We start from the raw sequence: 22749 nt of genomic DNA, 5'->3' as shown, positions 1-22749 counted from the left end.
GATTGGAACGCCATAGCCAGCAAGCAGTTCTTGGAAGTGCCCTCAAACTTGCTGGCCTTCAAACCATGCAAGGGCAGCAGGGTCCTGCACAGATCTCTGTATATCAAGGTGGGGAAGGCAATAATTCTGTTGCCAACTATCAAGTCCTGAATCCGGAAGCTCTTTTCCAAGCAGGGAACGGAGAAAATGCCTCGAGGAAACTTGCACCCGGTACACAACTAGGACAGCAGACTGATCAGGGTTTGCAGGCTGTGAGAAGCTTAGGTCTACAAATGCAAGGGAAGTTGCCTCAATCCTCTTTGCAAAATCAACTGTCAAATCAGTACATCAACCTTCCTTCCCACACTGCAACCATCTCTGCTCAACAGTCAGTGCTTCAAGCTCAAGGGGCGCCTGATCAACTTAGCTCTTTGCAATCACACGTTAGTACGGTACAAGCAGTGTTCCTTTTCCAATTAAATTTGGCAAAGTTTCTGTATCATCTGATAGTTGATCGTAATTTCTCTCATGGTACAGAGATTGCCCTGCTTATCAAGGTTTAAACCTAGTTTTTGTGTGGGCTTGTAACATATGCCTAAAGCTTTTTTTTAGCAGTTTTGGTGAGAGGAAAGCTTCTGATACTGTGCTTTGCATTTCGTGGAACAGTCGAACAATCATCCGCTGTCGGTGCTTCTTCAATCGCAGTCTTCTGCCCAGCGTCAGTCCCTTTCCCAAGCCCAAGCCCAAGCCCAAGCCCAAGCTCAAGTGCAAGTCCAAGCAGCTAATCAGCAAGCTGCCATAAATCAGCAAGCAGTGTATCAAGCTCGACAATTGCAAGTTGGGTCTCAGCAGCCACTGCTACATGCCAACCAACTGCTACATGCCAACCAACAGAGTTCTTTCCATTCCATCCAATCTGCAGCAAACCAGGTGCATCCTGGCAGCACTCATAATCTCCATTTGAATGGGGCGCAACAGATAATTGCCCAGATGCAACCAAGGCTGCTCAACCCAATGTTTCAGGGGTTGAAGGCTGGAGGTCAGCAGGTCTTGCAGCGTGGGGCTTCCCTGGGCTTTGGAAATGGCATTGAAGGAAATGTTAGGAACCAGATGCCTGGAGAGATTGCAGCTCGTTGCATCCAGGTCCTTATGCGGTACATTCAAGAACAACAGAAGAGACCTACTGTAAGTTGTTGCAAGGTGGTGTGTAGTGGTTCGACTGAGTGTGTGTAGTGGTGTATTGAGTGTGTTGTTTGTTCGAACCCTGCCCAACTTCCCATGGTTACCCAGATGTACATATCCCTCTCTCTGCGTGTGAGTGTAAGTGATTTGGTAGTTTTGTTTGCCCAACTTCCCATGGTTACCCAGATGTACATATCCCTCTTTGTGCATGAGTGTAAGTGATTTGGTAGCTTTGTTCTCCCTTAAACAAAAAAGAAAGAAAGAAAAAGAAACAGGCAAGGGCAATAAAGTAGAATAAAAGATATGAATGACAATATAAATATATAGATATTCCCTACTACTGGCATGTGACCTAGTGGTAAAAGGAGAGGTTTGCCACTCCAAAACCTCTCCTAGCCTATGCCATAAGTAAATATATACATACAACATGTGCAATTGTGCATGCGCATACATAATGTGACATAACATACACATACAAAGAACATACATTGCTGCATACTTGCATGCATGCATACATATACACACATACACACAACATATATACACAAACATACATATATAACACTTGGGTGCTAATGATGTAAGTGAGGAAGGGCATAGCACGTAGTTTATGCTATGCATGATGGAGTCGATGATTTGGAGCTTTTTGAGTAGACTCTTATGGAGTTAAGATTGCACTTGGTTTTTGTTAAGTTTAGGAAATAACTTACATAAATACATGCATACATACATATGTACAAACATACATACATATTTGCAATACATACTTTAATTTTTTTTAAAAAAAGTAATGATATATTACTAGGGAGAAACCTTAGTGCGAGGTGAAAACCCAAGAAGAAATATGCACTGAACAATGACGAGTCTGAAAAAGACCCATACCAGAGTTCCTCAAAAACATACATGCATATATCCATACATACAAAAACAAGGGCGCGCACACATACAATACACATGCATACACATTTACCTAGCATCTTTCACATAAAAGAACTTTTTTTTTCTTGTCTCTCTCTTCAATAGTGTTAATGGAAATGACTCTTGACAAACACGTGGCTGAAACAGAACAATGACATACTATTCTGGAGAAACCTTGTCAAAGATTTCTTCGTCCCGGGAGCAACAAAGAGATGGTGTTTGTCGAGCTACAATTCATCGCCCATGGGCAGGCATGCGCAGGGCCTTTTCCCAATGGTTGGTAACTGTGCTACTGCATGTAAATTTAAGTTCTAAGTGGGTGCTTGAATATCGCTTTAGCTTGCTTAGAGTTCAAACATCCACTCTTTGTTGATGGTAGCGACCTTATGATCTTCACAGGACAGTCTCCTTCACTTACGTTCTGGAACTCTGACTTTATATGCCTCGCCAATCATTTTTCTTGTGTGCTTCTGGTTATTCATCTCCAATCAGCCTCCTTTATCTCAATGGATTTTGCAAGGTATCTAGACACAATTATCGTCCACTGTTCTCCGTTGTGGTCACGGGTATATTGTTCAAGCTTTTCTGCCTCAGTCGATAGAGTGCCTCCTCAATGCCTCATTGCCTTGCAATCTGGGTGAATTCTGAATCAGCTCAATAATTTGCAGCTTTATGTCCAAGCCAGCTGGACTGGTTCTTGCTTGCTTACTCTAGGTCTGACACATTTGTGCCAGGTCAAGCTATTGACTTTGATGGTAATCTGATGCCTTGACCTGTGCCTGCCTGAGGGATGACTTTCATTAATCTCAAAGTACGTAAATAGTGGACTGTAAGAAGCGTTTGGTTAGCGTCTTTCTGGCTCTTTCAAGGGTCCCTCTCCATGCATTATGAACCTAATGCAAGTAGAGAGCCACACATCTTTGGTCCATATTGGATGACTTTGGTGAGAAGACCAAATCCCTCCCTGAACAGACAGTTTTAGCACCTTAACAATGGTATAAACCATGTTTCTCTCTGAGTCCTTGTGAGAGCCTGTCTCTACATGCTACCTACCTGATGAAATCTGGAGCTGTCCCATAGAATATTGGCATCCAGGATCACTCATATGAAGCTATGGAGGATGAAAGCGGGCAAAGAACCCTTGATTCAAATAAAAAAGGACTAGAAGTTGAGGAAGAAGAGTCTCCCCTTGGTGTGGATGAATATCCTTGTGCGTTGTCGTTTCCAAGCAAATGTGACTTGGAGCTTATGCATATTTTTCAAGGAAGATACTATCGATGAAGCCCACGATCCTGAAGAAAATAATGAATCCCCCATCATTTTCCAAAATTGAGGGCATACTTCAATTATTTAAGTGTTGCTACAGCTTTCAATAGCATCATTTCCAAAAAGCCCTAATTTCTTCGAAACCCTAATTTTTTTGGGGCATGAATTGGAAATCTCTTATTTTCTCTGCAACTATGAGCTCTCACTTGTTCATAGACAAGTTTAATGGCCAAGTTTCCACGCGTGGCAAATGAAGATAAAGTTTCTTTTGATGAAAGAAAATCTGTGGGGATTGGTGAAGAGCACTGCTAGTATAGCTTCTTCCTCCAATGGTGGTACAACCATTGTTGAAGAGCCTTCCACACAGACATCATTCCATGAGGGACTGAATCTCAATGAATAACACCATCGTAAACTACTAAGGAAGAAGCTAGTGAAGGCGACGGGCCAACTATTGCATGGATGATTGGGTTTTTCAAAGTCCATTATGTGTGTTGTTTTTCTTTTGTTTGTGTGACCTAAAATCCTTGGTTTGTCTCTACCCTTGGGACCCCATAACTGGCATATGAAACTAGAGCCATGTGATTTATCCTTGACCAGGAAAATTGGCATGAAAATCCATGAGCGTAGATTTATCCTTGACACAATATGAGTGTAGCATGCAATAGGTTGACTGTCGTAACACACAACAAAGACTTCTTTAAATCTGTTTAAGAGAGAAGAGTAGAAAGAGAAGATGAAAGTCGACATGAGATTGGGTCCCAATTACCCATTGAAAGAACCCCCCCCCCCTTCCCTCCTTGCAATCAGGAGTATTTGCTTGTATTACTTTGGAAAACGTTATACAATGATGAGAATGATGATTGTGGACTGCCAAAGGCAAGGACGAGGAAGACCAAACGCAGGCTAAACCATATGTTGAATCAATAGCATTGTAGAAGATTCTATGAAGCCACTTAAGCAAATCGAGAACTGTTGAGGATATACACATATGCTAAGTGAAGATTAGAGGATATTCCATGCTACATTGGATCGAAGCACGGAGTCCTTAAGGCTGATTGTATGCCTCAAGGACCCCTCAGAAGGACCATGAGGGATCTCAAGCACACATGTTCTCTTTATTTGCTTGTTGAATACTTGTGAATCAATGTGATTTATGCAGTGATCTATGGACTACTTATATATGAGATTTTGCTGTTGGTTGGTGAAAACATGTTGTCGGCTTATATTGATAGGAAAATGCAACATTAAATGCTATGCTTCACACGTGAGGGCTTGGGATTGTTGCCCGACCTCAAATAGGTTGGTCGAGTGGCATATGGGCTGCCATGCTAGGATTTGAGCCATAATAGGCTGTTGACAGCATTGCCTAGGGGTGATATATGGTGTCTTAACACCATATACAAGGCAACCCCCATCATGGGGTGGCATATGAGCTGCCATGCTAGGATCTGAGCCATAATAGGCTGTTGACAGCATGCCTAGGGGTGATATATGGTGTCTTAACACCATATACAAGGCAACCCCCATCATGGGGTGCCTTATGGACTGGTCCATGTGCACATGCCTCTACATGATGCTTTTATATGCATCTACATGCACAACTATAGGATTGACCCCTACATGCACTATCCTCAAGTGACTTAAATGCTTATGTTCTCCAAGTGGGTTGAAGGATTAACCTGACACCTAAGGTTGGGAGAATGACCTATGTAGCTCGTGCCTGACATGTCCGGGATTGGGGCTCACAGTGGACTGTGGAGCCATGGCTCACGACAAATAATCCTAAAAAGGATATTAATGTTGTATAATGTTACATGAAATGCTGAGTTAGTGTCACATAGTACCATAGTGGAGGGTGCATGTGACATTCTCTCTTGCTTAGCTTGGTGGCAGGTCCATGGCTTCCAAGTAGGGCGACAATATCTGCAGGTACTCTTGGAAGAATTCTTCATCTAGGCATATAGTTTCATTAGTGCCTTAGTCCTTGAACTTCATGTAGAACTGTCTTTGTTTGGGACCAGAACCATGCTTCCATTTGTGGAGGAGAATTTGCAAGGGTTCGATGACTTCAACTTCGTTAGCCATCTCAGGCTATTGCTCATCTGAGACCACCTATAAAGCTGGTACAAAACATGGCTTCAACCAAGAAACATGGAAGAAATTATGCATAGTCGAACTGTCTGTTAGCTTTAGCTTCATGGAGACATCACTAAGCTTTTGGATGATTGGAAAGGGCCAAAGCTTCGAAACAAGAGCTTGGGACAATGCTTGTCCACTTGCTTCAATCTTTGCTTCATGATCGGGAGATAAGCCCAATTCCCTTCTTTGTAGTTGACTTCTTATCTAGATTTGTTGGCTTGCATAGTTTATGACTCTTGAACTTTGGCGAGGCGCTCCTTTACTAACTCAATGGCTTCCCAAAATGTTTGTGGTCTTCTTGGTCCTAAGGAAGGTGACACTATCCTCGTAAGAAGTGATTAGAAATGGTGGCTAAATGCTACCTCATAAGGAGCCCGATCAATACTGGATGTGTCTTATGTATCGTTCAGGTTTCCTGTACCGAAGGAAGATAATGCTCCCACTTCGACTATTGATTATGGCAATACGACTTATTTGGCCATTTGTGTGAGGATGGAATGCATTGGACAATTGTAACTTGGTCCCAAAGTTGTTGAATAATACTCTCCAGAAATGTGAAGTAAACTTTGAATCTTTGTCAAATGTAATTGTCCTTGGCAAACCTGTCACCATTTGGCCACCCAATTGGAAAACTCAGTTATAAATTATGACCAGCCCGGTGTTCACACACACTGATGTCCCGAGGTGGACATAACCCAATGTCCACCGCCCATACCTTATCCTCTTTGTACAAAGGGAGTAACCAGCCACGTGTCCACTCTAGCTTGCTCCACAAAGCACCTGCTTGCTACCTACACTGGATAACTCACCACCTCACTCCTCTCTCTAGAGATTGGCGCCTCCTTCATGAGGGCTGTTGGGTTGCATTTTTTGCACATTCTCCTTCCCAACTCCATTTCCAAGCTTGCTAATGTGTTTTTCAAGCTTCCAAGAGTGTTTCCAGATGCTAATCACTCTCCTACACACTCCCAATGACTAAAATTCAGCAAAACAGCTCTCTTTATTGCTGTAATTTCTGGTCTTTTTGTTGAAAACCCTAATTTCAGCCCTCCTTTCTCAAGTTGAACCATAGGGGAAGCTTTCCCAAGGTTCCCTTCATCCTCTTGAAGACTTTTGTCGCGAAGAAAGGCGACAAATCGAAGATCTCAACACTCCAAGGACTTCCATCGCGAAGACTTCTGCTGTCATCGACTCTACTTGCTATTGGTAAGCTTTTATGCTTAAATATAGGAGCAAGTAGCAGGAGGGAGGAACCGGATTACAGGATCACATACCATGTGTAGTGTTCTCTTGTTCTACGTGTTCTCTTGCAGATTGTTGCTACCATGTGTTGGCTTACTTGTTAATCTCCACTTTTACTCAGAGAAGCACAACTGCTTCCAGATCTTCAAGAAGAACGTCATCTACATCCACTTTTACTCAGAGAAGCACAACCGCTTCTAGATCTTCAAGAAGAATGTCATCTACATCCACTACCGCAACTAGGGCCCCCAGTCCCACAAGCTTGGCTTGATACGGTGGACTTTAATGGTGAAGTCCACTGTTTACATTTCAAGCTTGGACCTGGAAAGAAGCTATGGAATTCGGGATGTGTTTCACGTCAGTTGGTTAAAGCCATATGCAGGTCCTATCCCTTCAGAAGTCAAAGACGAAGCGGAACCAGATATTGTTGATGAAGCAGAAGTTATGGTTCCAGAACAGATCCTTCTGCACCGTTTCAAGCATGGCTCAGGCCGAAGACTAAGACAGTTCCTCACGAAGTTTCAGGATCGAGGGACCCACGAAGCGGTATGGCTTGACAAAGAGTTTTTCGAAGACTATCCAGCGTTATTGACGGATTATTTGGAGGCTATGTAGCTTCCGTCAAGTTAAGCAGAAGCACCCCGCACTTGGATGCCACGTAGACATATCTGTACAGAAGGTGCAGGACCTGGGATGGTGAACTGGTCCCATGTGAGCCCAATCCAGGACGAGTCAGCCAGGGATCCATCTCAGTTGTCCGAGGTCAGGTGTGCATTGTCCTGCGCACAGGAGTCCAAGGTCAGGTGTGCACTGTCCTGCACATGAAACAGTGCCAGTCCGCGCTTTGATTCTCCCTCTGGAATGATGTCAGTGATTCTGTGTATCTGGTATGGTACCGGATGCCAGATCATTGTGTAGATAGTTAGGGTTTGCGTTTAGAACAAGGGGCCAGCCCATAGGGCTACCCCAAGTCTTAGTGTGGGCATGGGGATGGTGTGAAACCATCCCCATGAGGGCCAGGAAGGCCGTGGCTGAACCCACCAGCCATATAGTGGCTGCAGGATAGACCTAGGAGCAGGCTAAGGGAAGCATACAGGCTATACAGCCTAGTTATGGCTGTAAGGGCAAGTTTGGCCCAGTCCCCAAACAGCCTAGAAATAGTGCCCAGCCCCTCTTTGCACAGGTGCCTAATGCCCAGCCAGCCATGAGAGAGTGCGCAGCATTTAATTGGATTTTTCCAGCATTTAATGCTGAATTTACAGTCGTGGGACAGAATATTGCTGGCCACCTGGATTTAAAGCTGGCCGATTGCCCTTTATGGAGTAGTATAAATAGGGAGCCCACAATCCCATTGTTTCATCTCATTTTTCACCAAGTGCTCAAGCAAATAAGGGCCTAGACAGCCAAGGAGTTGCTAACGCAAAGGGGTGAAGGACTACAGGTCAAGGGCAAAGTTTTCTCAGCCAAGAAAGGTCAAGATTTCTATATTTTCTTTTCAGATTTACATCATTCTAATAAAGCAAATACACCATCCGTGGTGGGGGCCCTACAGAGGGTATTTGGGACCCAATACTGTGTCCTCTCCATCTCTCCTTCTCTCTCTCTGCACATCTTCATTCAGTTTTTGTGCGTTAATTCCATCACGAAAAGAGTGCTGATTTCTGAGCATTGAAGTTACCGATCTTCTCCGAAGCTTCCACATGTTACAACAAATTAAGGCAACTAATACAAATCAACACAAGGTACATTAGTCTTTTGGAATAGCCAGTCAAGGGAGAGAGGATCAAACTTGAAGAGTATTAGAGCCAACTCAAGGAACAGCAGATTTAGCACGAGTAGCAGCAATTAAAGCAGATCAGTTTAGGGCTTCCTATTGCACTATATTCATCAGTTGGGAGAGGACTACAGAAGGGTCTCTTGTTCCATCCATAGTAAAGTCAGTAAGCAGTTCTAGCAGATTCAACAGAATTTTCATTGTAACTTTACAAGCTTAATTCAGTTCAACATTATACAGTAGTTTAGATTGAGAGGATCTAGTCTTTTGCTATCAATTTTCTTTTGTCTCTTCCCATTATCTTCCCATTCTCATTATTGTGCTTCAAAATATTTGAAAGAACCATTTTTGCGCTAGAGCACCATGATATCAGGTATGGGATAGTTTGGTATGTTGTAGAGTGCCTCAATGGGCTATCCAAATCATGGAGTCTGGAAGGGGTCATGCTGATGTTCTTCCCGGAAATTTTGACAAGAAATCCGGATTTTTGTTTTATTGTGTTCTAATACTTATACTTTGAAACCTTGACCAGAAATCCTTAGATTTATTGCTATGTAGTATTCCAAAAGGTGCGTTTCTTACTGTTGACAATCATGGTTATATATTTGGTGCTTTTATGACTGCTTTACCTTGTTTTTGGCTACAGGATTACTGGTTTTGCAACCTGTGTGGTGTGCATCCAGGGCGGGGATTCGGTAAGTGCATCGCATTATGATTGATTGATATGGTGTTCAGGATTTTATAATCATCTTGTATAATTTATTCAGACACACTTTGCTTGATTGATAGCATGACCTTCAATGCCAATCCTACAATGTCAATTTGTCGTTCTTATATACACTGAATGTGAATGTTTTAGCAGAATCAAGCACGGATGTTCTCCCAAGGCTTTTCAAGATTAAGTATGCCAGTGGATTAGTGGATGAACTCTTGTTCTTGGACATGGCGGAAGAGTAAGTATGCTCAATTCTATGAATTATTGACTTTGATCAGTGTGTATAGCCTATACATCTTTTTTGTATTCAGCTGCTGCCCTTTAGTGTGGGCATGTGCATGCACACACATTTTGTATTCAGCTGCTGCCCTTTAGTGTGGGCATGCACACACATTTTTCACTTAGAATAGTGGGACTAATATGAGTCATTGTATGCTTGGAGCAGAAGATATAAGCTGCCCAATGGAAGGCTGGTACTAGAGTTCCCAAGGGCGGTGCACGAGTCCATCTTCCCGGAGCTGAGAGTAAGCAGCTTTGCTGTACTTGTTAGTGGATTCGAGAGCTGTAAGCATTACCAAAATCTTTTGGGTCACCCTCTTAAACATGGCTAATCATAGCTGAGCATGTGGAACTGATGTAGGTGGTGCGGTATGGCAGGTTGCGGGTTACGTTCAGTAGCTCTTATAAGGTACAAGAATAAGTTGGTGCTGAGATGCTTTCTGTAAAGTTGCCTTTAGGATGAGCTTTAGGACCAACTATTTCCACTTGAAACAGATCTACTCTTGGGAGTTTTGCACGAAGATACATGAGGAGGTTGTGCTGAGAAAAAGCCTTTTGCAGCAGGTATAGTGTTAAAAGCTGCGTCAACTGTATGCGTACATGCTTAGTTTTCTAATGTTGTAGTTCATGATTTTCCCATGTACTAGCTTATGGTCCATCAAAGGACCATGTTTCGGCTTCTTAACTTGTGTTGCTTGTCAGGGTTAGAATCTTTAAATGCCTTTGTAATGCCACTGCAGGCACAACAGTTAGCAAAGCTTGTAATGGACTGCGATCAAGAAGAATTCGACAAAAGTGCAGGGAATTTGAAAGCTCATTGCAATGAGTAAGCATACTAGCTTGTTGTCTACTTGATACTAGCTTGTTGTCTACTTGAAATCATCTTGCAGTTTGTGATCATTGCACCTAGTACGGATTCTTAAAATCTAGCATCACAAGTTTTGGTACTTGGGTCTCAGTAATACCATTTTCAAAACCATTGATGCTTTTTGATCCTAAGGTGCGTTTTCTTGTTGTCATGTGTGCTTTTTTCATGGATATAATATTAGCAGCAATATAAAGTATGCTGAATGGACACAGTTATTCTATGTGATCAGATTGCATGTAATAGTTATGACTTCTTTTGCATCATTGCCATCAGAGTGTCAAAGCCAGTGTGGGCCAATAGAATGCATCTTTGATGGCAGACAAGAAGGGTCGGGATGTGTAAAAAAGAAGCTGCCATGTGTTCCTGCATGGTGGTGGAACAACCTGACCAGGGGCCACAGAGCTGAGGTTCATCCAAGAGGGGCCGAAGGAGTCCATAGGAGAGGTCACAGGTGGATGACCCCTCTATGGTCTCCAAACAGTGTGCTGGTGTCAGACCTGCCAGGTGAAGCTGCTTGTCATTTCCCAGTGGGAGTCTCAAGGTGTGGTCCGGTCTTCATGAGTTGGGGGTATCTATTGTAACTGCATGACTGTGATCTGATGCATATTGAGATGAATTGCCAAGCCTGTGCTGTTGTCGTGGGGAACTGCTCCCCACAATATGACTGCTATGGTGGTCCTATTTGAATGGATGAGAATGATTCTGTGCTAAACTTGCTGCATTGCAGGGATGTCCCAAAGTTACAGTCTTTGACCATTTTCTGATGTGCTGCATTGCCAGCAAGTAGCCGGTCCACCCATTGTGGCCATGCTGCAACTGTAAGGCCACGATGAGCTGACAAACAAAGAATGAAGGTGACTTTGGGGCGGTGGAGGCTGCTCCAGAGGTGTTGCTAGTGCTGCTGGAGTCTGATCTGTCACGTCTTGCACCTGCTAGTGCTGTGAATGTGAGGAACAATGTGGAGTCTGGATCCGGCGTTTGAGATGCCCTGAGTAAGCCAAGAAAGGGACAGCTGTGTGGCTATGCTGTGGTATAGGCTCCCTCCAGTTCCATTACTGGGGTTCCAACCGCAGAGGAGCAGGTCATCTGTTCTCCCGAGCTACCATTGCCCATATGGAGGGGAGAGGGATATGTGTGCAAGGTGAGGCTGTGGAAATCTATCATACAAATTTGCTGTACGGGGATCATTGGATCCTGTGAGTACTTCATCACATAGGATGTAAACACGTGGGTGATGGAGAGTGGCCCTGCCTGTCAATACAAGTATAAGGACATAATTGGCATTTCAGTTGTCCCATTGGTGAATATTGTTATGGTGGCCAGTCAGCGCCCAGTCCGCGCCCATGACCAAGTGGGGTATTTCCATGCCACATGATTCCTGCAGGGAGAGTAGCATGGCAGACTGGAGGTCCCAATACCACACGAGACTATAGAAAGGTCAAACACATGGGCGATGAAGAGTGGCCCTGCCTGTCGATATGAGTACAACGACATGATTGGCATTTCAGTTGTCCCCATTGGTGGAAGACTATCAAGGTGGTCAGTCAGGTGCCCATGACCAACTGGGCTACTTCAGGTTCCTGCTGGGAGATGATCAGGAGCCTAGCAGCATGGCAGGCCTGGAGGTCCCAGTGCCACGAGACTATAGAGAGGTCTGCCACTCTGGCAGAGTCTATTTGTTTGGTTTGGACTGATCTCATTCACATGTCCCGTGGCCGATGGAAGTGTTTTCAGGGCTATGCAGGAACAGATGGAAGCTCCTTAGGCATTTAGAGCTGTGGACCTTGCTTGTTGGATGGTGTCACTTGGCATTACAAGCTCCAATGTGGCTATTTTTTCCATGTAACCTCTGTCCAGAGGTGCAAGCCATGGAGGGACGACCCCCCCCCCCCCCCCCCTTTTCTTTTTTTGAAGACTCCATCTAATATTTTCAGAGGTACTGTTCTTTGCTAATGGAAGGTTTTTTTGCTTTTTGTAAAACCCCCCATGAAAAAGCAGTAAAAATCCACAAGGCAAACTATTTGAATCCTGAGCTTGACCAAGAATGGAGTTTCTATTGTCTATGCAATCCAAATTTAAATTTGATCGTGTTAATTAAATTGCTTCTACAAGTTGATAATGGTTCTCTGGATTGCTAACCTGGCTCTTGGGATTCAGCAACAAAGTCTCCCCTGAAGAATACATCGGCCTAATGCAATCTTGCAACCGATGGTTTGCAACTAACCGGAGAAATGAAGAGATCCAAGAGATTGGCACTGGGATCTCTTCCATAATCGTCCTATAGTTCTGAAGTGGCCTTCTGTATTTTCATATTTTTTGGACAATCTTTTCAATGTGCACAATGGAGTTAAACTTGAAACATTGCCTAGCGAGCTTCTTGGCTTGGAACTCTTCTTGAGAGAATCAAGCCCTTCACTCCCCACTAGAATTGTCCTTACCCTTTGTGACCTTAACAGCTTCTTCCTTGGAAATACCCTTTGTAAAGCTTTTATAGCTTAATTAACATGATTAAGACTTGATTAATGAACATAAGACAAATGTTGCAAGAAAAGACTGAATGATTGCATTGAGATAGGGGCCTTTCTTAAATAGAGGCCGAAAAGGTACAATTGAAGAGGCACATCCCCTTGAAGGGGTGTGGCTCTTGAATCAATAGTTATGTCCTTAGGACTTAGGGTTGTGTCTTTAATGAATAGGCATGTCCTTTGATAGTGACCCATGTGCAAGGGTGTGACCCTTCACAGGTGTCTTTATAGTTAATGAGAGATTAAGGAGTAATTAGGGAGAGATTAAGAGAGTTAGTCACATGTGACATTCCCTCCCACTTAAAATAAGACTCCGGCTAAGAAGAGATGGTTATCCTTGAAAGAATTCCCGAAGAAGTTCTGGATATTCCTGTAAGTCTCATCACTTTGCCAAGTAGAGTCAGAATCATCAAGATCTCTCCATTTAACCAAAAATTCTGTAGTGAGCTTATGTCGTGTTTCTTTCTGTCTGACATCAAGAATTGTCTCTGGAATTAAGGGTATTTGTTTATCTTCGATTTCTGGAGCATAATCGAAAACATCTAAAACTGGAAAATCACCGTCCACAAACTTCTTGAGCCAAGAAATATGGAAAGTTGGATGAATTTTACCACAAGAAGGCGGTAATTTCAACTTATAACTGAGAGATGAGTTCTTCTTAATAATACGAAAGTGTCCATAATATCTTGGGCGAAGCTTTGGAAAGACTGATTTCACTGTCTTGTATCGATGAGGGGCAATATATAATAATACCAAGTCTCCTTGAAATTCAATGTGACGACGCTTGCATCTCTTGAATGAGTTGGTCTGCTAAAGCCACTTCATGTTGAAGAACAAAGTTGGCTGGAACAAGGGGAGTATAGCCATAAGCTTCTTGAAAAGGTGTCATTCCAATAGCTGAATGATAAGAATTATTATAAGCAAATTCCACCGAAGGTAAATATTCTTTCCATGAAACTAATTGAGATTGAATATAATGATGCAGTATTTCTTCTAGAATCTGATTAACTCGTTTCGTTTGTCCATCTGTTTGTGGATGATAAGCAGAGCTAAAGAGTAAATTTGTACCAAGAGACTTGAATATCGAAGTCCAAAAATGTCTTGTAAACTTTGGATCTCGATCAGAAACTATAGATTTTGGCAACCCATGAAGTTTGAAGATATACTGTATAAACAATATTGCAATATCTGAAGCCTGGGTTGCTTTCTTGCATGGAATGAAATGTGTCATCTTAGAAAATCTGTCAATCACCACAAGAATCTGTGTATTGCTCTTAGAAGAACGTGGCAATGCAGTGATAAAATCTAGACTAATACTTTTCTAGTGTTCATTGGGAACTAGAAGTGGTTGAAGAAGACTAGCGGGAACTTGTCTGCTAGCTTTCATACGTTGGCACGAAAGACATGCTCTGACAAACTTAATAACATCTTGCTTCATTTGAGGCCAATAGTATGTCTTGCTTCATTTGAGGCCAATAATATGTAGTCGTCAAAAGAGATACGTCTTGTTGATGCCTGGGTGTGCAACATAAGTGACCTTGTGATGTTCTTTCACCAAGACTCTTCGAACATGAGTATCATGAGGTATATAAATACGATCCTGATAATATAGTAAACCATCCACTAATGTATATGCTCCATAAATCTGCAATTTGGAAGGAGTTGCATTCTGAGAATTGAGAATTCAAAACGCATTTCCAAAATCACGATCCTTTGAATAACGATCCTTGAAACTTTGAGGTAAATCCATTTCAACTTTAGAAATAGCCAAGACCGAAGCTGGTGGCATACGACTGAGAGCATCCGCAACCACATTGGTAAGACCAGGAACATACTCAATTGTCATATGGAAATTGGCTAAGAATTCGACCCAACGTGTTTGCCTAGCATTCATAACTGGCTGCGTGAAGATGTATTTCAAAAAATGATGATTTGTTTTCACCATTGAATCTGCACCATGGAGATAATGTTTCCATCCATGATAGGCATGAACAATGGCCAAAAATTCCTTGTCATATACTGGGTATCTTACTTGAATCGCAGAGTGCTTATGACTATCAAATACAATAGCACGTCCTTGTTGTATCAAGACGGCACCAGTGGCAATATCGGAAGCATCCGTATAAACATCAAAGGGGAGAGTAGGGTCGGGAATAGCCATGACAAGAGTTGTGATCAAAGCTGTCTTTAAATTTTCAAAAGCTTGAGTTGCGGCATTCAGTCCACTTGAATGCAGCAGCGGACTTTAAAAGTTATATGAGAGGAGCAGCTATTTTTGAAAATCGATGAACCTTTATGTGATAGAAGTTGGCAAGTCCCAAGAAAGAACGAACATCATGGATGCTTGTTGGCCAATTGACAATAACCTATATTTTCTTCGGATCCACAGAAATACCGTCTGCTGAAACAACACGTCCGAGGTACTGCAAGGACGTTTTGAAGAATTCATTTTTGCTTGGATTAATGTAAAGAGCATTGTCACGAAGCACCTAGAAAACGATCTTAAGATATGCCTTGTGTTTTTTCATACTACGACTGAACATCAGGATAGATAGATAATAACGAACTTGTCCTGAAAAGGACGAAAAAGATCATTCAGCATACTCATAAATGTTGCAGGGGCATTGGTTAACCCGAATGGCATGACCAAGTACTCATAATGACCATATTTTGTGCGAAAAGCTGTTTTATATTCATCACGTTCGCGAATGCGAATCTGATGATATTCAAACTTAAGATCAATTTTGGAGAAGACCTTTGCATGGAGTAATTGATCAAACAATTCATGAATGCGCGGAAGAGGCACGATAGTCGATGCAAAGGTGCATAGACTTATCCTGCTTTTTCACCAAAAGTACTAGAGTTCCAAAAGGGTTTTTGCTTGGTCGAATATGTTCTTTCTCCAAAAGTTCAGTAAGTTAGCTCCTTAGGAAAAAGGTCCAAGTATGGAGCAAAGAAAGGTTGCTTGAGGTACATCATCTTCATATCCATGTCCTCGGGAGGATCTTTGGCTGAATAGACCATTAAAAGTGCTGAGGAACAACCACTCTTGCGGACCCACCGTTTTGCTTAAAGACCTGAAAGGGTTGCTATCTGATGCTTTGGAGTGCCACAAGCTTATCATTTTCAGCAAATTGTATGGAATGGTTATGGAAACCGATGAGGGGATCATATTGGTACAACCATTCTTGACCAAGAATCATATCATAATGTGCCAAAGACACAACTTGGAAATCTTACTTGTCACAAAAGTGCTGAATTCGAAAGGAGAGGTGTTTGGCAACGGTGTTACATAAGGACGTGGAACCATTAGCAAGCTCTACTTTATAAATAACAGCACTTTGAGAAGTCTGAACCTTCAATCTCTGGGTTAAGGTGGTTCCCACAAAATTATGAGAACACCCACTGTCTATGAGCACATGAATGCGGTGATTGGAAATAGAACCTTGAAGAACCAAAACCTGAGTAGACCGCTGGGGTAATGGTGAAGAGGCAGATTGAGCTGTGGCGGTAGTGGTGATCACCGAAGCATGTGCAATAGCATGGTGATTAACCGCACGCTTTTCTTTGTCAGCAGCTGGGGGTTTCTCCTCGGAAGTGGAGGGTTTAGCATTAGAATTTTGGCGATGGGTTGGTCTTTTGGGGCACTCAAACCAATAATGAGGTCCATTGCAAATTGTGCACAATCCAGTTTTTTGTTAATCCTTTACACAAGGAACAGTGGAGAGACGAGGATTGCGAGATTGGCCCCGTCCTTGGTCCCGTCCAAGATCCAAATGGTTGGAAGGACTGAGGACGTTGAGACTAAAAAGAGGACGATCCTTCTGGTCGGTGAGGTTATTGAGAATTATTCCATTGGGGATTAGACCGGGAGGAAGTGCCAGAAGATTCTCTTCGACTATCTCGGTTCATACGAGACCCATTGGCTTTCTGAAAGGCATTAGCTCGACTGGGAGAGGGTGAATTTCGAGAATTAATGCCTGCAACACGATCAGCGTAATGTATGGCATCGGCAAGATCGGCAGGATTATATTTTTGAACATCGGCACGTAGTGTGGGGTTAAGACCTTCAACGAAGGCATGGAGTTTGTCCGTTGTTGGGGACAAGGAGTCAATCTCTAGTATCAAGTTGGTGAACTAGGAGATATAAAAGGCCAAGGAACCATTTTGGTCCAAATGGCGTAAACGAGTACGGGCTTGGAAATCCGCGTTGGCAGGTATGAACTGCTTACTGAGGACCTGCTCGAATTTTTCCCACGTTGTAATTGATTTTCGGGCATGCTGTCGTCGTTGCCACCACAATAAAGCAGTGTCTTTGAGGAGAGATACGGCAAAAATCACCTTTTTGGAATCAGAAAGGGTCATGGTTTCAAAGTATAACCGTAGTTGTAGAGCCATTGGTCTAAGATGCGTTTATTGCGCTGACCACCATAAGATTTAGGGGGTTTAATTTCCAATTTCTTTGTTTTACTGGCTTGTAAAAGACGATATAGAGTTTTAAGGTCGTTGCCTTCTACCTCGGAAGGAATGACGTCTTTGTTTGCTGTTGCTGTTGCTGTTGCTGTTGCTGAAGCATCTGCTGCTGGTACTGAACTTGTGTGGGAGTGGCGGTCCGTGTGGAGCTGCTGGATTTGTGAAGCCAAGGATGCCATGGACTCCTAGAGTTGCTGTTGGAACTGTTGCTGAAGTTGCTGCAAAGCTTGCTGCCATTCTGGAGGAGCCGGTGTGTCAATAGGTTCCACCATGAGAGAAGATGCTGATGTAGAGGTTGCAGGGTGACGAGGCTCTGGGGGTTTTTGTTGTTGATGACGCCGCTGGGCTCTAGTAAGAACCATCGGCTGGAGGGTGCGGCATCTGTAAATCCAATGAGGAGAGGCTACGTGCTGGCGAAGCGGCTATGGACCATCCAGTATAATGAGGGCGATCCTCTAGGATTGGGCATGCACGAGAGTCTGCTACTGGAGAAGAAGGTATAGGGGTAGGGGCAGTAGTTGCTGGTGTCAACCGTCCTCCATGAGCTCCCAGGAGCAATGCAGAAAATAGGGGAACTGGAAGCCCATCCTCACCTGGGCACTAGCACCTAGGGAGTACCTGCAAAGTGTGCGATCTCCTCGGAAGAGAAGGGTGTCATCAAGAAACTCTGGAGAGCCGGTGGGACCTCCTTACGAGTGTACTACCAGACCCTCTCTCTTGCATCCTATACCTACGGGGAGGGAGGTTCTGAAGTGAGTAGGGAACTAAAGAAATCAGTGGCTATGGATCGAACCTGGGGTGAGCCAGAAACAATGGTGCCGTCTGATCCTTTAAGCCTCCGGAGGCCATCTCTCCGCAGGCATGGAATTTGTACTCCATCTCCTCTCCTCTTCTAAACTTGTTACTTTGCTAGTTTGGTCTTCGCTTCCTCCTAGAGAATGGCGTTGATCTCACTGAGCCCAGTATCCAGAGTGGTTGCCGTTGTGCCCTCATGAAATATCAAGCTCTCCCATAGGTCCTTATTTCTCTTGCAGATCTTAGGTTCCTAGATCAAGCTCTTGGGTTTGCGGAGGCTTTTGACTATCTTGTTGCCAGGGGTCCTCTATGAAGGACACATGTATGAGCTAGGGTTGCAGGTAGCCAGGCTATGGGGGCTAGAACTGGAACATCATTATGGCATTTGATTAACAGAGATAAAGAAGGTAGAGAGTTAGACAATGCTAGAGAGAGTAAAGTACACAACTCAATGATGTGACATTAGCTTGTATTCTTTCAATGAAGTACATGTACCTTTATAGGTTACAAAGGTTCTCTTCTGACATCATTGCTTATGTCGTAACATAGAAATATTTGGATATTATTTAAACCCCCCTCTAAGAGGGTGGTTCACACATAAACACGTAAGTGGGTGTTTACTCCTTTGCTAGATGCCTCATATTGTGTTAAGGATGAATGTAGGCTCATGGCTCTAGTTTCTAACTATCATCACCCCTTATACCAACTTGGCCTACTCATTTGGTTGCTTAGAGGTTGAATCATTACAGAGTAGATTTTTCATGTTATCCTATGGAAAAATTAGGGTTTCAAGAAATTAGGGTTTTCAAAAAATTAGGGCTTCTTGGATCGGATGCTATAGGAGAGGTTGTAGCAACTCTCCAATGCTTGATATCTGCCCTCAATTTTGAAAAATATTGGGGGATTTGAGATTACCGCTTCAATTAAGGAGAATTTTCAAAAAAATCATAAAAACCCCAAATTGGTTTGTACTTTCTTGCGAGATGCTTCAATTTGTGCTTTGCAAAGTGCCTCCATTACTGTGCTTCTGCTCGTTGATTTTCTCGCCCCTCTGGTGTTTTTTGATCATGATTTATGCTTTTTAGGTGCTGCTGTTCACTGGGCAGCATCTTCTTTTGATAGGGAGCCACAAGGCTTAGCTAGCTAAGCTAAGCTTAGCATGACATGGTTGACAGATTGCGCATGGTGGATGGCATGTGAACATCAAAGGCGGGCAACAGCCAGGTCATAGGCGACCGAGGAGGACAGTGTGGGATAGGTGGCAGGTAGTGTGGGCAGTAGAGGACAGATGGAGACGTGGCAGTTGATGGGCAACAAGTGGAGAGTAGGCTGCAGACAAGCGGGCAGCTTTGATACCAATTGAAGGACACAGGTATGTGCTAGGGCTGCAGGTAGCCAGGCTATGGGGGCTGGAACTGAAACATCATAATGGCATTTGATTAACAGAGATAAACAAGAGAGAGAAAGAGAGAGTTAGACAATGCTAGAGAGAGAGAGAGAGAGAGAGAGAGAGAGAGAGAGAGAGTAAAGTACCTGACTCGATGATGTGACATTAGCTTGTATTCTTTCAATGAAGTACATGTACTTTTATAGGTTACAAAGGTTCTCTTTTGACATCATTGCTCATGTCATAACACACAAGAGGTGGTTCACACACATAAACACATAAGTGGGTTATATGAGTGGGTACACACAAAGGTAAGATCTTGATTCCCAACACTCTAGAGAGAGGATGATGGGTAAATGGTTTGAAAAGGTACTGCCGGCTAAAATACCCTCCAAATCGCCTTGTCCATAGGCCCACTCATCAACATAGAAACAATCCAAACAGGAGAGGTTAGGGCTTGGCTCTTCCTGTCCGATCACCACGGGCTATGCCCAAACTCCGGGAGATGTTGTCGGGGATCTTGTCCCCTAATGGTGAAGACAAGCTCTTCCCAGGCTGCAAGTTCTGCACTAGAAACAGTATCTTGGCTCATACACCAAAAATCAGCTTGAGGGAGGCCCTCCTGAATCATGCTCGAGGCCCACCTGGTACGACGAGCTAACAAGTGATGCTCCTGAAGAAAGAAAATGTCGATAGAGCCTCCCACTAAGGCGCTCTGCAACTCCTTGTGAAAGACTTCCCACCTAGAGCGACATTGTGGTCCGTGCTATCCTTGAATGTTTCAAAGATCATCCACATCAAAGGGGTCTAGTGGGGTAAGATTTGTCTATCCGGTGAGACTTAGGCAAGGGTGTGTGGTGGGGGCGGTTCCGAAAAATCAGGAAGATTAGTACGAACTACTCCATGGGACGGGGGTGGGTCGGGGCCTCCTCTCCAGATAGGTGATCTTGAGATAAATGCTCAAAACAGTTTTTTGACACGACCGTTTCCATTGGGGTCTCGTCGGACTGTCTTGCCTGGCAGTGGCTTGCTACTTTGGCAAGGCGTTGGCATTGTCTCTGCGCTGTCGTCTGCTACCTACCTCCATCCTCGTCCTCCAAGGTAGGGTGTTGGGGTTTTGTCTCGCCAGAGGGGGGAGGTGGCGTTGGGGCGCCCGGTCCGCTCTCTCCACTTTGTGGGGGACAAGGGGCTAGACCGGCGTGTGGAGCTTGCCTAGATTGGCGATGAGGGAAAGCTCTCACGAGGTGGATGCTGTGATGTATGGATATCTATGATCTTCCCCGGCTTGCCAAGGAGGCTAGACTGGAGCATGTCTCGAAGCCGACTAGGAGACGTGGGCAGCTACCCACCACAATCTTGCATAGAAGTGTTGGAGGCATCGAGGGAGGCTACTATTGATGCTAGGAGCTGGAGGTCTGCTTTGGAGAAAAAGTAAGGGGCGGCGGCCTTAGTTGGAGTTGACAGAGCGGTGCCATGGAGTCCTCCTGGGAGACCAGAGAAAGCCGACTGATGCCAATACACGAAAACCTGCGGGGAACCTAAAGGATGATGAGGGGAAAGGGCTGGAGAAGAAGGGGCGAGGAAGGGGGAAAAAAGAAAAGAGGAGCGGGGGGAGGGGAAAGAGGGGGCTGCGCATGACAATTGATGCATAGGCAAAAGTTTAACAGCAGCTGCTCTCCATGTGAAACGCACATGAGAATTGCTATCTTCTCTGATCTAGATACCGGGTTGTTGCTTGGAAGATGTGCCTCAAGATGGTACCTCTGAATGAATGCCTACGTTGACCCTTGACTGCTCTTATATGGTTGCTAAAGGTTGTTTGGTTGCTAGGGTTCGGTGGTCGGCCCACCGTGCTAACTTGGCCAATTTTCCTAAGGGTGCATGATTAGATACAATGCGTCTAAAAACTGTCCACACCCCCTAGTCCTGGGGTGCCCTGCAGTCCAGTGTCCTGCTGCCCAAGTTCCTTCTCCATGAGCTCAAAATGCATTGATGCTGAGGTACAATGTATCTAAAAGCTGTCCACACTGACTGGTCCTTGGGTGCTCTGCTGTCCAGTATCTGGCTGTCTAAGATCTTTCTCCATGAGCCCAAACGTGGGTCTTAATCTTCCACAAAAGGCATTGATGCTGAGATTAATATCCATGTGGCTCTCATAGATGTGATGCACATGACACCATGTGGCCCAAAAAGTGCTGCTGGGCTTTCGTTTCTGCCTGACATTGAAGGAAAAATGCCCATATCTGAAGGCAAGGGATGGCAGGATCGTAGAGGTATGTGATTTGGAGATATCCAGCCAGAACAGAACTTGGATCGTCAATCATAACCGAAAGGAGGGCAGCCCACTTCTATTGGGCGGGGAGAGTGGGGGAGCCTGCTCAATCCAGTTGAAAGGCTTCTCCAGACCAGGGGTAGTGACTGAGCGGTTGGGGGTGGGGTCTATTGATCCTTGAGTGTGGGCCCTATGGGAGTAGAGGGTGCTGTCCACGAATATGGCTCCTCTGGCACATCTCTAACCCTTGGTGGTCTGCCGGGTGGCCAAGCTGCACAAGGATGGGCGGCTTCCATCAGGGACGGGCAGAGCAAGCCAGACAGCAGTGTACAGGTGGACAAGTCCAGATGGGCACACATACCAAATAGGTCTGGGATGGCCAGGCATGTACTGACTAGCAGGCGGGTGCCCAAACGTGAACATGGTAACCCCTTTTTTGGGAGGTTTCATTGGCTGACCTGCTCCCGATAAGCCCATGCAATGGCCCTTTTTTGGGGCCCGACTAACCCACGACCAGTCTGGAGGAGGCCGACCAGCATTTGGCAGCACTGATGGCCTAAAAACCTTCAGCAGTCTAGCAGTTGAAGTGCTCGGCTTCATCTGCAATTGGTCACATGTTGGCTCAGTTTTAGAGTCGGTTGTGAAACATTCTTGGAGCATTGCCCACACATTAATATAGAGATTATTAGTAGGTTTCTAGAGTGCCTTCATTTTGTGTGTTTTATAGTCTTCTGCTGTCGTTTTCCTACCACATCCTTTGTCAAGCCACTACGGGGCTTTTTGTGAACTTTGTAAACAGGTCCTTGTAACATGGCATCTCATATGATGGTTTCATCTAAATGCCCAGTTTGTAACACTTTGGTCTTTAGTAGACTGTAATGTAACTTTCTTTGCATATAGTGTAGAACAGCTGCTTCTATGTGCAAAAGAAA

The 22749-nt window shown here is 44.2% G+C and overlaps 1 protein-coding gene across 2 annotated transcripts in view; it reads left to right on the top strand.

Moving 5' to 3' along the window:
* The window catches only part of LOC147605558 (uncharacterized), a 39989-nt gene that overhangs the window by 1648 nt on the left and 15592 nt on the right, over positions 1-22749 (top strand). The window contains exons 1-9 of one of the 2 annotated variants that reach the window (XM_086793122.1): positions 1-431; positions 646-1164; positions 2227-2355; positions 9150-9198; positions 9366-9456; positions 9664-9742; positions 9859-9906; positions 9993-10061; positions 10238-10323. The exon at positions 1-431 is cut by the window's left edge and continues 1648 nt beyond it. In XM_086793122.1, coding sequence (XP_086649248.1) covers positions 1-431; positions 646-1164; positions 2227-2355; positions 9150-9198; positions 9366-9456; positions 9664-9742; positions 9859-9906; positions 9993-10061; positions 10238-10323 — 1501 coding nt within the window. The remainder of the gene's footprint in view (positions 432-645; positions 1165-2226; positions 2356-9149; positions 9199-9365; positions 9457-9663; positions 9743-9858; positions 9907-9992; positions 10062-10237; positions 10324-22749) is intronic. The other variant, XM_086793123.1, reaches the window with a different exon arrangement.

Source organism: Cibotium barometz, chromosome 59 (genome assembly GCF_041138505.1).
Source record: "Cibotium barometz isolate CiBa-2024 chromosome 59, ASM4113850v1, whole genome shotgun sequence".
NCBI classification, from domain to species: Eukaryota; Viridiplantae; Streptophyta; class Polypodiopsida; order Cyatheales; family Cibotiaceae; genus Cibotium; species Cibotium barometz.
This window is presented reverse-complemented; position numbering and strand designations above follow the sequence as displayed.